Below are 17,411 nucleotides of genomic sequence, written 5' to 3' on the forward strand. Positions count from 1 at the left end.
TAGATGTAACAAAAATGTTAGGGCACTAACTACCTACCAGTAGGCCACTAGGTTCATTATCATTCATGTGTTGTAAATTGGCAACATCTTAATACCATACTGAATATAAAAAAAGGCAGTAATTGAAGTTGGTGTCATCACTTACAAGCAACATGTCGTTTGATTTTAACCTAACTTGCAATCTCTTCCCTAACCCTAATCAATTAATTAATGTGTCTAACACTAACCTTGTACCAAAATATAACAAAGCTGTAGCTACATGTTTCGTATTATTGCTATGACAACAAATGCAGCACAGGATGGTCCATGATAACCACCTACTGTGCCTACTGGCAGGCAGAGCAGGGACTTACAAAGTCATATGTATTGGCTGAGAAGAACAGATCACAGGCCAATGAACAGTTTGACAACCACATCCAATACTGGTGAACAGATTTACATTTATTATTATTAATTGTTATTTCACTCTTCCATTCTGAGGAATAGTGGATATTGTCCTTATGAATCTAGATATTAGCAATCAAAAATCTAAAGATGCCTGTTCTGTCTTTACTTTATTTTTGCCTTAGCAGTTTGTGCCTTAGCAGAACCTAGCTTTAAGGAAACAATGCTAAGCACTGCTCTGCTGCTCTCTAATTCTATTTCTATTTTCCAAATTGCGAAATTATATGAAAATAATAATAATAAAAAATAAGGATTTTAAGGTATAAATTGTCAAACAATTTGTAATAAGGTAGAGGTGAAGGGCAGGAATTAGTATCTTTCAAATTATAATAGAAATATAGTTACAGGGCCCCACCTCTGTTAAATACAATTTCCAACATTTCTTTTTTAGGTTCTAACATGTTTCTGCAAACATTGGCAATAATGTACAGTACAGAAAAACAGCACTTTATGATCAGATCCCAGATGTGACAAAGCGAAGACATAGACTCCTCCTGTTTACTGCAAACATCACATGCGGTGACTGTTGAGAGCAGAGTGTAAACAGAATACGAACACGACGAGAACACAGAAACATACTCCGAGCGTATTCCGAGACAAAGACATTAAAGGACGGCAGCAAGCAGAGAGGCCCAGCTGGAAGGAGACTGAAGACACCCAAAGGTTAATTTGCAGACTTTCTCCTGAGAGTAGAGCAAACAACAGCTGCTTCTGTTTGTGTGATTTCAACTCTCTGCTCACAAGAAAATCTGTCTCCGTCTCATTAAAGGTACAATCCATAATCCAACTGTAGAGGATAAACAAAATAGATGTAGTTGTCTGACTATGGTGCGTGTACAGTATTCAAAATCATCCACATCAATTCAGGTGATAGACTACAAAGCTTCCAGAGCCCGGAAGGTCATTTCTCTACACAAAAACTCTAAAGTCCTTCCATTATCACTGGAACACACACATTAATGACAGCAGAAGTCTTTTTATGAACACTAAAGACCCAAACAGATGTTTCCTCAGATCACTTTTCCCAACAAATCCCTTTCAATCCACCATTAGATTTGATTTTAAACTGGCACTGCTAGGACAAAGATCAGGTGTATTAACAGAGACCTGGATACACTCACTGAACCTAGAAAAGTTTTTTTTTTGGTTCATCTATTGTGAGCTCATGAAGTTAGATTTAGTCATGTAAAAAAATAAAGTCCTCTTATTTATATAAATAAGAATAAGGTCAGTCGGCCATGACACTCTGAGTGCCCGCATAGAAGAATCTGAACAATTACACATACTCAACAACACAACTTGTGAACAACATGTGGAAGCACACATTCACAGTAGACTGCTTTATAAAACGAACGCCATATTTCTGCTGTTTGCTTCACCATCGTGAAGAAGATGAAATAATTGTCACTGCAGCAATTCTGCACACTTGTAAAATCCTGTCTGTCAAACCTTCAAATGCAAAAGAAAAAAAGGACTGTAGAGTGAACGGCAGCAGGCCTCTCTTTACTCTTTACAGACGGGATCCAACACAAACGAAAATCTGTTTCAGCTTAGTGAAAAGATGCCAAATTTTGGCTGGGAAATTTGTGCTTGGCCAAAATGTAGGAGTTGGCACATCGATATCATCCCTGTATAAAACTCTACCTGCGCTGTTAACAAAACAGCTTCAGTAACAAAAATGACAAACATCACCTGCTGCAGGTTGTTTCCAGCTGTCACTAATGAACTACATTAATTGTGGCTCTCTGCAGGCAGCATTTGTACATAACCAAAGATTGTTTGTTAGAAGATGGTCCACTCTGCTGCACACCCTCATATAATCCTGTTTACAGTCTTAGAGTGGTTCAACATCACTCTAGAGGATCTCATATCAGTTCTAGTCACATTCACATTCTAGTTAGTTTTGTAATTAGTATCAATATTACAAGTTTTTAAACTTTTACTGAATTTGAATTTAAGTTTTTTTATTTCAAATATGTGAAAGCAAAAAATAGAAAACAAGTAAATAAAAAAAGAAATGTTAATACATGCTGTCAGTCCAAAGGAAAAAGGAAAAGAAAATCAATAATAACTGAAAATATAAAACATAAACAGAGAGGAAGTTTTAACTTTAAACAATTTAACAATTTCAACCCTTCTCCCTAAGTCAGTAACAGATAATAGTTAAGTCAGCTTGGGACAGCATTATTTATAATGGCATACTTATATACACATAAACACACATGTGATTTATATATACTGTATATCCATAAACCTGGAAAAACCTCAACCAACAAAACACTCTTTGATTGTGAACTCGTCTCTACATCCCTCTATCTCTTAAATATCTTTTCCTAAAACATGATTTTAAACTGATTGATATCTGGATAATTTCATCATTTTACTTCACATATTGAAATACAATACATACAAAATTGCCTTCTGGTTGTGCGATTCCATTTGGTTTTGAATTTTCCTCTTAAATTAGAACCTCTCTTGTTTACTGAATCATTTCTGAATGCTCCTGGTAGTACATTGTATTTAGCCTTAAACAGTATTGATGCTGTATAAAATTCCACCAGATTTGTAAACTCGAGTAATTTTGACTGAAGGAATAATTTGTAAGTGTGATGCAGAATCTAGATTTATGAATGACTTGTATTGCTCATTTTATTAGCAAACAGACAGTGAATGTAGAGACTTTTTAAAGGTTATTGCCCCAAAAACTCTGAAAAGTAATTTAAATATTCTAACACTAATGAACAGTAGAGAATGTGAAGTGCTTTTTGGTCCATTTAATACTGAGATGGTTCTTGACAGTTGGGATTTTACATGTTTAATATGTGGTTTCCAAGTTATATATATAATTTTACAGATAGGAAATATTAAAGGAATCAGGATCTGGAAAAACAAGTCAAAAACACTGACTTGAACATTCCTATTATTATTAGAATATTATTATGTTAAAATAATTTTGAGTTATTTTATTTGTGAACATAAAAACTGCATTACTTCTAGTGTCAATGTTAGTTCTGGTGTTTATTGCTAGACGAACCAACAGTAGTGTATAATAGTCTTAGGACTTGAGATGAAATGGTTACTGGTTTCACGGTAAACAATTGTAAAATTAACATTATATTACCATTTAAATTTAATTAAATAAAATTATCTTTAAAACCAGTCAATTACTGCGCTGTAAAAAGATTCCCCTGCTGAAGGATGTAATACAGTCCAGTATCAACTAAAGTTAGTCAGTCTCCCAGATGCACAGACTACAGAGCTGCTCTCCCTTCCTGCTCCTTCCTACATGCTGAGCTGTGGCTGCAGACTCTGCTAAGTACCTACATCCGCACAAAGCATGGATTTTATATATTGTTTGCTTTGTGTAGTGGGCAGCTTTATTTTTAAGGAGGATAATGATGCAGATGGTCTAATTCCTATTTAATACAGTCATATCATGTCATATGTGATGTAGGCTACACTATTATAATATTATAACTTAAAGTAATCATTAATGACAGTGATAATATTAATAATAAGCACCAGAGATGAATGTGTAACACTTTCTGAACCTTTCAACAATACTGTTTTAATACTGATAACAGTTCTACTTTATGGCACTATAATTGTGATATTAAATCTTCACTCCATTTCGTCTCTACTTTAGACACTAAATACTTTATTCAGCATGATGTTGTGATTTTCAAATATCTCCCATATGTAAATCCAAAAAGTACAGCAAATTTATATTTTACAGTATTCGTTTTGAACCACAGGAGCAATTAACCGTCGTGCAGGTGTCTGAATTCACTTCAACACATGTGCAGCTTCAGTGCGGCTGCACCAGCAGCTGAGGAGCAGTCAGACAATAAATACAAACATATTTTATTTATCAGAACCTCCCGAAGCGAACAGACGGCTGTGATTTTATATTTCATACCTGCATTTGATTCTGAATGTGATTCTCTGTCCCTGGGAGTGTCTGCAGACAGAAGGGTTTCTGTCAGCAGGAGCATGTGGACAATTTTTTATTCTACCTTATTTATTTTTATTGTTTTGGGGCTGTCAGGCTGTTAACAGTTTTCAGTCAACATTTCTTTTTTTTTAACTCTATCCCCTGGGAGCTTTGAGAAGTGACAAGTTCTTTTATTTTCCACACGCTAAGAACTGGAGGTGTGTGTTTGTGTGTGTGTGTGTGTTCTTATACTACCTATGTGCGGTTTGAACAAAGTGAGGTCTGTGTTAGCAGTAGGTTAGAAGTGTTGGAGGGTTACACTTAGAAGTAGGTGTAGGTGTAGGTGGGAGCATGCCGTCTGTCCTTTTCTCTCTCCCCTTATTGTCGTATTCGTTCTACGTTCAGCAGAACACAAACAAAAATGCCCCAAAACAAAACTAGTGTGTTTACTCACCTAGCACACTGAGCTCTGTGTGTGCAGTGATGTTGTGGTTCTTGTTGGTGGCTGTACAGCTGTAGCTGCCAGAGTCATCGTCGGTGACACTCCTGATGATCAGATTGCTGCCCGCCAGCAGAGAGTACTTCTTATTCCTACAGTGACAGAAAGAGGGAGGCAGTTCTTTTTTTTAAACCCCTTTTTTAAACACTTTATTTTTATCAGATGATAAATCAGAAAATACATTTGATACATAAGGGATAGGTTTAGTTAGTTCTATATTTTCTCATCAACAAATGTTTGTACTTAATAATATAAATATTACTATATTTATGAAAATAATATAAACCCAGTCTGTATGACAGTCAATCAGACGCACCAGCTCTGGATGAGCTCCTCTCCTCTCCTCCATTGTATGCTTGGAGTTGGGTATCCTGAGGCTGAACATTCCAGCACAGCGTCAGTTCCCAGCAGAGCTGTTACTCTGGACGGACGCTGAAGGAACTGGACGCTTCTGCTCACCCCAGGTTCTGACAGAGTAGGAGAGACAGAGAGAGAGAGAGTAGAGGAAGTATGGACAAAGCTGAAACATTGTCCATATCACCATATACAGCACATTAAAAGTTCATTTTAGCCATATGTACCTGTTTAGTTAAATATATTCCCAATTCACAGGCATTATCTGCTGCTATAACAGCCTTTAAGTTCTTTCAACCTGGCTGTAGGCATTTGTTTGCATTCAGCCACAAGAGCATTAGTGAGGTCCAGCACTGATGTTTGGTGATAAAACCTGAATGGCATTTGATGTTGTTGAGGTCAGGGCTCTGTGCAGGCCTGCCAAGCTGTCGACAACAGAAACCGTTGCATTTGTGCACCTGAGAATTATGTTGAAACACAATGACTCTAAGAGGTGCACATGTGTCAGACCTCAGTCTTTTAACTTATCAGGCGGCTGTTCAATTCAAACTAAGTTCCTGCATTTTGGTATATGGTGAACAGTCAGTTAGGATTCCAAGCTTCAATGTCGACTGCCAGGTTTCTATATGGGCATGTAAACAACAGAGATTGTTATAAATGAATCAATAAACACATCAAAACCCATCTTCCTTATATAATTAGCATTTTGTGCACTGAAAACCTTTTGTCCATTGAGCAGATAGATACAGTTTAGGTGTTTTCATGTCATAAGTCAGTCTGCAGAGGATGGTCAATGTACTGTAGCTGCTGTCCTTGGTGCTGAAATGAGAGCAGCAGGTTCTGAAGACAAGAGCTGGAAAGTTAATCAGTACATTTACACCCACACAACAAACAAGTTACTGGAAGAAGGTCAGGAGGTGATGCTGAATGCAGGTTCAAGGTACTTTCTGTTGAGTGGATGTTACAGTACATCACAACAAGGACACCTATGACAAAAAGTACTACAGTATCTTGCTACTGCATATGTATGAAGTAAGTCAAACAACAAGACTAATAGCATTTCTCTACCATGTGGTATCGCTTCAACCCAACATGATGCTTTTGGTACTAGATACTTACTTACTCTCAACCTAGCTGGTCGTCAGGGAATTATGCAGACACACAAATGAAAAATGAAGAAATGCTGTGTCTGATTCTCAGGATGTGAGTTAATGAAATGAAATGAAATAAAAGTATACACTTTTATTTTTGCTGTAGACTGAAAACATTTGTAATTGATCAAAAGATGAATACGACACAAAATATCAACATTTCAGCTTTTATTTCCAGTTGTTCATGTCTGGATCTGATACATAACTAATAAATATAGCACCTTTTGTTTGAACCCATTTTTCATGTCAGTAGCAGTATCGGAACAGATTTTAAATAAAGTAAATAAGACTTCATACTTAGTTGCAAACCATTTGCTTGCAATAACTGCATCAAGCCTGTTTGTCATTGACATCACCACAGGTGAGCTTCTATGTTTGGGGTCATGAGCAGATATAGAATAGAATATATATAGAATAGATGTAGAATAATCAATGTAATAGGACCTTCCTGGGCAAAATTTCTATATTTTGATGTCAAACCCAAATGTTTTCAGACTACAGCTAAAATAAAGCAACTGGCCTCACTGTTACAATCCTTTTGGAGGGCAGGGCAGTTTCTAAGATGCTAACTGCAGCCTTTAGAAAATACTGTTTTAGTCCAGGCACTTAAAGGCTGTGGTAGTAACACATAATTCCTAATATTCCTGTAACATCACTGCAAGTACTTCCATGTGAAACAGTTCAGTAGCTTTAAATTAGCTAAAAGCACTACTACTATTTTCTAATATCACATTTAAGCATTTGATTTCTAATATAACTTTGAACATATTTGAAGCTGCTCAACAATAATTCTCTATATTTTATTCTTATATAATATTGGTAAAGTTGTTAGTTTGTACGTCCTGCACAGTGTCTCTGCAGATAACAGTGAAAAGATCTGTCTGTCAGTGTCAGTGCAGCAGTCAAAGCTGAATGAAGGAGGCTGAATATTCGGAGATCAGCCACATCAAAATCACCACATCCACAGTGCAAGTCTTTATCAGTAAAACCACATATGACTCAACAAAAACACCGTCCTCACCGTGCAGTACACAAGTATGACTACAGTATGAATGAATACTGGCAGCCATTCAGAAATCTATCACATTAAACTAGTTTCTGTTAGTCTCACTGTTGTAAACATGGAAACACAAACACACACACACACACACACACACACACACAATTTTCCACTTGATTCCACATCTAGCTGTGTGACTGTTTCTTAAACATTCAAATCTACGAGTGAAAAAAAGTAGTTTTACACTGGCAAAGCTGAAACTTGGTCTCTGTGCACCAGGTTGTGGTTTTCTTACTTTTTTCCCTCTTACACAATCAACACAATGGAGCCTACTATCTCAGGGGAAAAACATCCTGCTGGAACTAAATGAAAACAGGACACAGATCTACTTCAAACGTGAAAGTCTTCACAGTTTTTCAAGAGTCAAATTAGGCTACAAGATCCATGAAAACAAAAGTCAAGTCAGGAGGGTCCTCCAAGGGGTACTGGACTGACTAGAAACACTGCAACACACTAAAGAGTTAAAGAGAAGAGATGGCACGTATATCCCACATCATAATAAATACTAATAAATAAAAAAAACATCTTCTCCAGGCAGCAGCAGTTAGCTGAGTAACCCTGAGCATAAACGTTTCTATTCTTCACATGTAGCTACTGTATTCACGTGTGCTGTTTAACTCTAACTTCCATCTCCTGCTCTGTAGGGTGCTTTTTAATGTGACAAAAACAATAACTGTGACCCATTCAGTGCTATGGAAGTGGCTCAGTGGTGACTATCTAGAAAAAAAACCCTCATTCTTCTGGATCCCAGCCTTTAGAATCACCCAGATGATTCTCCCACTTCTCTGTTTTTTGGCTAATAGAGCATGTTCACCAGCGACCTCCTCCATTTACCCATGAATGGTAATCAAATCAAATCTAATAAAATAATAATACATTTCTATGATTATGATTTGGTTAGAATTAGGCACCGAAGCAATTTAGCTTAATGTTACAATAGCAAGAGCGCCCATTACTAGATGAGAGAGAGATGGGCTTTGTCTGTAAAATATGAAAAACTAAGGATCACAATGTGTGTAGAGTCAATGGAAACACTTCACTGAACTGTTTCACTGTGCTGCAAAACACGCAGTGGAAACACAAGCACCTGGTAAAGCCACCTTTAGTGTCTAGTATGTGCAGTGGTGTGACGTCAGTGACTCCTCTAATGGACAAACCAGATGATCGTGCACTGTCTGTAAACCACTGACACAGATTACTGTCTGTTAGAATCCCCAAACTTTCCGTGATGGTGTTTGAAAACGCTGATGCAGGTCAAAGCTTTCATGTTTTTTTACACTCAAATTTCCTTACAGATCTCATCCGAGACGAAAATGAGGCCCTGGGTCGTGCGTGCACACACCTACATACACACACACACACACACATACACACACACACACACAGCTGCAGTTGGTCCGGTTGCGTTTGCCCTGCGGTTGGCCCGAGGGCTGAAAGTGCCTTAAAGGAGGAAGAGACGATTTCCTTCAAAACACGGTAAGTTGCATCAACAAGCCCCATGGTGCTAACACACACACACACACACACACACACCTTCAACCTGAAATACAGTGGTAATCCACTATAAATCTGCATTTAATCATGGAACTAAATTTCTTCAGCTTGAAATGATGCTGTTTTAGCTGATGCACACTTTAGGGTCATTTAGAGAAATTGAGCATAGTTTTATTTATCAAGTCACACTATGCTCTCAATAAGTTGATATTTTAATTACATTTTATTTTATCATGTGATGATGATGGTGTGAAGATGTAAAGCTGTATGATCTCAGGATTTGGAAACAAAAAAAAAAAACAAAAGAAACAGAGAAAGGTCATCAGGTGAATGACGAGACAACAGAAGAAGCAGCAGAGGAAATGTCCACACAGCAGATGTATTCAGTTGGTTACAGAGACGTGTATGTGGATATGCATCACAGAGATAATCATTCAATGACAGCGTCACGTCCTCAGTGTTCTCACAGACACGTTGTCGAAAGGCTTAAGGTGGCTGTGAGCTAATCAGATTACATACCGAGGCAGCGTGCAAAATATATACTTCAATTGAGCCACACCAGACCAATTTGTATTGTTTGTTTCATATTCTTTGTCATCACTCACAGCTCTAAAATGATGATGCACTGTCCATTTTCATGTGTCTCCAAAGACAACTGCAAGATAACTCACTGAGTTCACTAGAGAGTCAAGTAAGCTCAAGTGGATTCTCCGCTGTTTACGAGCCAGCATTATATAACTCTCTGACTCTGTTCTGTTTGTGTGTGGCCTTGTTACCTGCTTTTATTTTTCAGATTACCTGTGAAAAAAAAAAAAAGCTTCAGAAAACATACTCTAATTAATTAGACTGGTTGTTCTAGTTGTTCTAAACGTACAGTAGCTGTTCACCTTTTTCAGTCTGTTCTGGGGATGTGTGCACTTCAACACAAACCGCCAATGAGGGCCTGTCACCCCAGTTTTTCTGCAGTGCCCCATACTCTTGGCACTAGTCACCGTGTCTATTGGCAGTGGCCCCCTCAGTGAGAGAGACCACTCTGACTTGCCGTTCATATGAGTGAATCACTGCACAAGAAGATAAATGGACGACAGTGCCATTTACATCTTCTTATCAAACATGTTCCAGATTAGAATTAGCTATAAAGCGTCTGTGGTGAGCGAGAGTGGTGTGAAAACACTGCTGCCAAGATCTGCTTTGTTTACCGCGTGTATTTTTGTAGTCTTAGGTCTTCTTCTGCCTCTTGAATTAATTCCAAGTGCCACTTTTTGGCCCAGGCAAAGACGGCATAAAGGAACAGCCACCTAGTTCTTTGATGTCGGCTTTGTGTTTTAAAGCCCTTACAGCAATGCTAAAGGTGCCATTTGCCATCATTATTTGACACCCCGGGCATGACACTATTCAACACCATGGGAATGATAAGAAGATAAATGAAATGCTTTAATTAGGACCAAAGTGGCGGCAGTACCACGTACTGTTAAAGATACACTATAAGCAACAGTCTTAATATAATAAACAAGATAAAAGTTGCCTAACAAACATTGTTCCAACAAACGTTTCACACTGGACTTGAATGTCCGTCTCCTGTTAGAAAGTCTTGCGTGTTCCAACCACCATGTCTTTCTCTTGTTGAGCTCTTTTAGCTTAATTTATTATGTTAATACAAGTGGTACCTTGAGCATCAGTCTACGACACAAAAGGACTTAACTGAGCTTAACTCACTATTTTATTGTAGTATTTTATTAAACATCATTTAGCGATGCTCTGAATCAGAGCTTTAAATTCAGAATGCTTTGTTAGTCATGGGGATAAAACCCATGATTAGTGGATTTATCCTTCCCTCATCCAATCTGAAAAGACACATTTAAATCTCTACACAATCTAGTTTTAAAGAATAGTTTGATTTTTTTCTGACATGGTGAGGGCCAGCAGCACAGTGATGACATTTTGTATTAAAAAGCCTTTAGATCATGTCCACAGTGCTGCAGATTCTGTCTGTCAAATCTTACCTAAAATAAAACTTAGAAACAGAGAAAAGGTAAACCTGACCAAGAAATCCAGTAGTACAGAACCTAATCTCCAATATTTCTGTACCAATTTGGTTTTTGTAAAAAGTAATAAGCTTTAGAGAAGCTGATACAGCAGGAGGACCTTGGTATCTCTGGATAGAGCCAGACGAGCTGTATCCACTTGATTCAGTCTTTATGTTTAGCTAAGCTGCACAGTGAAGCATCACATTTTAGCTCTGTCAGTGGATGTTTCTTACTAAAATGAACAATGTGAAACTAGTTCCCCTTTCATTGTATAAGTGCACCGGTTTGTACTTTTGATTTGTTGACAGTTATCCATTTTTTGTACTGATAGAGCTTCATATTCTTTCAAACAGCTCCAAATAGAAAATCTGAACTGATTCTTTTATTCCGCCTGGAACACAAAAGAAACCTGGACATAGGTTAAACATCAAACTGTCTGCCAACGACACATGGGAATCGGATGGGCGAGTAGCCACTGACGTTTGACCCTTGAGTCCCAGTGATGGTTCTATCTAATAAAAACTTTATAAAGTCGAAGTTAATAAAACATTTATGGAGACAGAATCATTAAAGCTTAATCCATCTGATCCATTAAAACCTCATAGAGATCAAAGAGAAACTGGGGTTTAAAAAAGAAAAGGATTAAACTGGAAAGGCTCATCGTGTAAAACCATCTGCGTGGCAAAATGCTCCAGCTCTTTAACAGCATCTTCGCGGAGTGGAAATCATCAAGACTTCATGAATGGGATGAAATCATACAGAATAAAAAGAAAAATGCTGTGGGTAGTGGTTATGAGATAGAATCTCTGAGGCCTGAGGAGATGCTATACTGCAGTCAGTTGTACGGATCCCTGTTCAGCCTAACTTATCACATGACAAGAAGGAGGGGAAACTGCTAGATAAGCCCCATCAAGAGACAAATATATGCACTTTCCTGCAACTCCAACTCTGCTTGTTGTTGCTAATTTACCGGTCAACACCAGATTACGTGAGTGAAGCGGTCTCGCCCGACCACGTTCTTGGTCTCAACTTGGTCTTAACTGCTTAAAGTCTTGGCCTTGTCTCGGTCTCGATACACCCCCGTTTTTTTTAACAATGCCTTTGTCTTTTGAGCCTGGGGCTGTGTCTGTTGGGATGTCTTCTTCGTTAACATTGTTGCTCGACTTGCCGTTAACATTTTATGTCATTATTTTCTCTTCTATCTTGCTCCCACCTGACTTGCTGGTGTGTCCGGCTGCAGTAGCCCAAACATTAACAGGTGTGCTGCTATCAGCTGGTTAGTTTCTCTCTATACTCCAGCACCACGGTTGGTTCAGGGGGGCGCTATTCCGATTATCACTGACCTTTTGTGTTGTCAAAACAGCAATGACATGAGTTCCATCAATGATATATCAACCATGTCTTATAATTATATTGATGAAAAATGATTTCACGATTACTATCTTTATCGTTCTGACCGCTGTGGGTTTTCTTCCTACACCTTGTCTCAGGGTCAACTGACCAGATGAGGATTGACCGCTGAATTTCTGTTACGAGTATTTTTGTCTGTGTGTCTGTTGGGTGGGTACAGTTGGGCATCAAAACTGGGAGGGGGGGGTTGAAATTCAAAGTAGATTTGATTGTCCTACTGAAGGTCGATGCCTCTGCTCCAAGGAAGCCATGCTGGGAACAAGTAGCTGAATACTTGGAGAGAGTGGTGTTTAACCAGGAAGAGAGTGAGCTAACCTGAGCTGTAATCTGAGTGATGAAGTGGATGCTGTATGGACCCGTATAATTGAATGGTGTGGAGCGTATTGAAAATCAGCTGCTGACAGACTCCCTGTAGACGGAGAAGTAGCTGCTTCCTCCCAGCCCACAGATACATTATTAAAATCAGATCTTACACTCTATGTATTCATTACATCACATTTCATTTTAAAATCAGACATTCGGCACTGAGAGAAAATGAACAAAATTACTACCTGACAAAATGATGACTGCAGGAAAACTATAACTCACTGCTGAATAAAACTGCTGGTGCAGTACTTCACTGTAGAAAGACTTGGGAATTGAAATCAGCTGCCTTATAAAACCAGGTTTCTCAGTAATGAGGGAAAGAGTTTACATGCACCTGGTTCATTCTTATCTGAGTGTATATACAGCAAAAGAGTAATCAGATTTCTCCTGGGCTGATTTTGAGAGGCATGGTTTACAGATTTTAACTATATGCAGACAAAACAAACCCCTTTTTTCTTCCTCTCTTTCTTTGTTTTTTAGCTACATGTGACAGGAGATGTGACTAACGAGAGAGACACAGGCAACGCTAATTCCTACAGCACAATTTGTATGAAGTAAAGAAATATGCAGTGAAAAGTGGCTTATTTAGACGTGTAAAGGGCATTTCGTGTATGTTTCAGATTTAGTTGGATTTTGGGTAGACTTAATTTGAAAATTAGATTGTTGACAGTAGTAGAGTGGTGAGTGTCTGCAGTCTTTGTTATTGTCTTACATGCACTCTTGTAAAAAGCCCATTAGAAATCCAGTTATGCGTGGCAAACGTGTGGGAGTTCTCTAGGAGAAATCTACCTCAGGAATAACCGGGTTTCCTCGCTGATATGACATGACAGAAATCAGGTCACTCAAAAAAGCCGATTGTGACCCGGTTTCTGGAGTGACGTGATTTGATTGAACACGTAGACAAGTGAACATGTATTGTACATAGAATAAATCAGAATCAAGCAGCAATCTCTTCATATCACTCTTTGATTAGTCACCTGGGAGCACTCGCAGCTCGGCGTCTGTCCCTGTCCTGGTGCTGCCGGGGTTGTCGGCCAAACAGCGGTATGTGGCTGAGTCTGGTGGCTGGACGCGGCTGACCTGCAGAGAGCCGGACGGCAGCACTGCCAGACGGGAGTCTGGGTCAAATGCCATGGGGAGTTCTTCCCGGTTCTTCTGCCAGCGGATGATGGGTGTCGGCTCACCGGAGACCTCACAGCGCAGCAGAGCAGTGTCGCCGAGGTACGAGGAAACGGACTCTGTGGGGACGACCACCTTCAGTGGACCTGGAGAAAGACAAGACAGGAAGGGCAAGTTATACCCAAGTAAACAGTAGTAGAGTCGACATTACTGATCTATACTGTACCGCAGGGTCAGATTGGGACTATTTGCCCAGACCAGCTCACCACAACTATAACAATAAATAATGGACCAAACATCTAATGTTCCCATTTCTAATTTTGTTATAGTTCTGTTACTCTTCCTCTGTAATCCTTCAATAATATGCGACTAAGATAAACACCAGGTATTCAAGACCATTAAATAAAACTTAAACTACAAAGATGGTGTACTGAATATTCACACCAGGATGAAGGAGCTGGGGGAGAGTGTGCCACCATAGCTCATCAGCGCATTCTGGATTTCAGCCTGAAATGATTTGTTGTAGCATCTCGCCAGTGACAGATCCTCAACCCATGGCAGTGAAGAACACCAGGCACAGCAGAATCTAAGATCTGCAGTTTCATTCGCCATACCAGAGTAGCACGGGGTACAGTTAGTGCGCACACACGCGCACGGACACACACAGCAACACTCTATCTGTCTCTGTCTGTAACACCAGCACAATGCAATGTCTGTTATTTTCCCTACACATTTAGGACACAGCATGCACACATTTTGTTATGAGATCCATGTGTTTACACTGAATTTTTACACTTCAGTGTTCCATCTAATAAATAGAAAAACATAATTACCTTGAAATAACATTAACAGAAATTATATGAACTAAGATCTCCAAATGTATAATGGTATATATTAACCAGACATCCCTCTATAAACAACAAACTAATGGGCAATATGAATATACCCTGAACACACATTAACAGCATTGGACTGAAGTAAAAAGTTAAATTAATACCAGGACAGAGCAACACTGGTGGTTGAGGCAATATGCTAATGAGACAAATTCTCTGCCAAGATAAACATCTCTAAAGTTTGCTTTTTGCACAACAAAACAATGACATAATCTGGAAACGTGTTAGCAGAAATGTGCTGTTTGCTGTACATGCTGTTTTTACTGAAGTGCAAGACTTTCAATCTTTGCTGCTTTAGCCAAGGAAAGAGCATCTAACAATAACTCAACAGTCCACCATCATGCTAAATCTGCTTCTTTATGCATGAATTCAATTAAACCCCCCTCTACAACAGGTAACTAGGAAATATCTGACACATTAAGGTCACATTTATCTCAAAATTGGCAATTCACAAAACAAATGTTTTTAAATTTAAAATTACACCAAAATGATAAATAATTAAAATTACCTGAACTACAACTGCATTCCATTAAAACTGATGGCTGTTAGTGTGAAATAGTGAAAAAGGACTAATTAATAAAGAAAACATGAGGTGCCTGTGTTGTTGCCATGCTGTTTAGCACCAGTGATTGCTGTGTCCGTATAACACAACTACTTACATGATTGCTTCAGCATGAGAGTTGCTAAACACAGGCAGTACTGCTGTCAGCAGTGCTGTTAGTACTACTAATGGTGCTTCTGCATTAGAAACAAAAGACACAGCAGCAGCAGGGGAAAAGAAGAAGAGGCGAGTTGACAGTAAAGGTTTGTCAGGTCGACAAGAAGAGGGAATAATGGAGACAAAAATGGAACAGGAAGAGAAGTGAGGCACAGCAGGTGTGGATGTGTGAAGGAGAAAGAGTTCGACTCTGAACAGCAGGACGACAGATGAAAGTCAGACAGACAGACAGAGACGAGGACAGTGTGGACAGGCAGTGTCCAGCCTGCTGTGTTTAGGACTCATGCAGCTTCCTGTCTGATCAGATTCACTTCAACAACATACGGCCTGTAGTCACGTAAACACACGACCCTGCTGACTGCCAGACCCGCTCTGATCTCCTGCTGAAAACACTGGTTATTTATATGAAGTGTGCATGTTTCAAATGTGTAGGCTTTGATTTCAACATGGCTGCTGGAGCCTGCAGGCAGATTACTGGTTCCAATAATCACGTGTATGTTTTTATTTATTTATTTTTTAATCAGGGCTGATATTTAATATTCATCAAGATCAATAGACTGTAAATGTTTCCAATTTATCCAAAGAACATTTCCATCTTCATTCAGCTATGTTGATAAATTCAAAATTACAAAACACATTTAATCATATGTAACAGAACAACACTATATATTCACACATCTCTTTTCAAGCAGCTCGTTGCAAAAGCAACAACTTGATACCAGTATGTCCTAAATCAGGGGTGTCCACACTTTCTTAGCATCCGAGCTACCTACCCTAATGATCTACCTACTATGAAAATGCAAAACATATATTTATGAATATATTGAGGGTTCTTTATTTGTACAATATATGTTGATGTATCTTGCATTACTGCATGAACCCATATTGTGCAACAATGACTCAGCTGCTTCAGCGAATGACTTCCTGTGCTTAACGATGTAGTGACTCACCCGGAATGATGCTTCGGTGGCTGCCTTCGCTTTTGTGGTCAGCTCTGACAAAAATGACTGCGATTGACTGGGATTTTAGTTCCTTCACCTTTCTGTTTTTCAGCTCGCTTTTCAGAGGGAAGTCAGTGTCATAGTTTTTATGAATTAATTTCCCTTCTTTGGAATACCACTGGTAGACTGGCAGATGAGGCAAAGGCATTTCGCATATGACATTGTGAAAAAAGTCCTCCTCCCATTACGTATGGAAATGATAGGTTTTTGGCTTCTTACTTGATCCAGCTCCCCCACTCATTTTTATACCCTTTATTGAGTTTAGAGGAAATAAATTGGAGGCTAACTAGGCAACTCTGATAAGAGTTTTTGGCGTGGTTGTATGCGCATGCGTGGTGACCCAAGTGTCAAAAAAGAAAAGGTCAAATGTCAGACTGACTGCCTTGTAAGTCAATCAAGTGACAAATTTCATAGTGAGGATAGATGATAGGCTGCAATCTACTTCCCGTCTAATATATAAAATCCCTTAAAATAAGGGAACACCTGGTGTTCAACAACAGGTGTGTTGTTTTGAGCAGGTGCTTTGTGTTCTCCACTTGCCTTTTCCACGAAATCTAGCTTTGTACTCCATAGTTTGTAAGTTAAGTATCTAAAATAGTTAGTCAGTAGCTAGTTAGTTTGTTTCATAGTGTTCATAGTGCACAGTGATTTTTCTTTTCTCGTCCTAGTTAGATAGTCATTGTTAGTCTGCTTGCTTTGCGTTGTTTCTTAGTTTATTCCCCTCTCTGAGTGATTTTTTTTGTTTGTATTATCAGATTTCCTCTTTACACGTCTTCCAGTCGGCTCTGTTATTTTTCTGTTCGTCCTATTGTTAATAAACTCTTTAGGAGCGTGTATGATACGACACGATGGCATGTAAAACGCTACACCGACACAGCTACAGCACAGCCTGTTCATATTGCTCATAAATTGTGGCGTCATCAGCATACAAGCACTAAAAG

General features: G+C 38.8%; 1 protein-coding gene across 1 annotated transcript in view; it reads right to left on the reverse strand.

The window, feature by feature from the left end:
• Positions 1-17,411, reverse strand: part of dcc (DCC netrin 1 receptor) — a 200,849-nt gene that overhangs the window by 115,732 nt on the left and 67,706 nt on the right. The window contains exons 3-5 of the mRNA XM_026338947.1: positions 13,717-14,004; positions 5,194-5,344; positions 4,833-4,969 (exon numbers count right to left, since the gene is read on the reverse strand). Coding sequence (XP_026194732.1) covers positions 4,833-4,969; positions 5,194-5,344; positions 13,717-14,004 — 576 coding nt within the window. The remainder of the gene's footprint in view (positions 1-4,832; positions 4,970-5,193; positions 5,345-13,716; positions 14,005-17,411) is intronic.

The sequence above is a fragment of the Anabas testudineus genome, chromosome 22, assembly GCF_900324465.2.
Source record: "Anabas testudineus chromosome 22, fAnaTes1.2, whole genome shotgun sequence".
Lineage (NCBI taxonomy): Eukaryota > Metazoa > Chordata > Actinopteri > Anabantiformes > Anabantidae > Anabas > Anabas testudineus.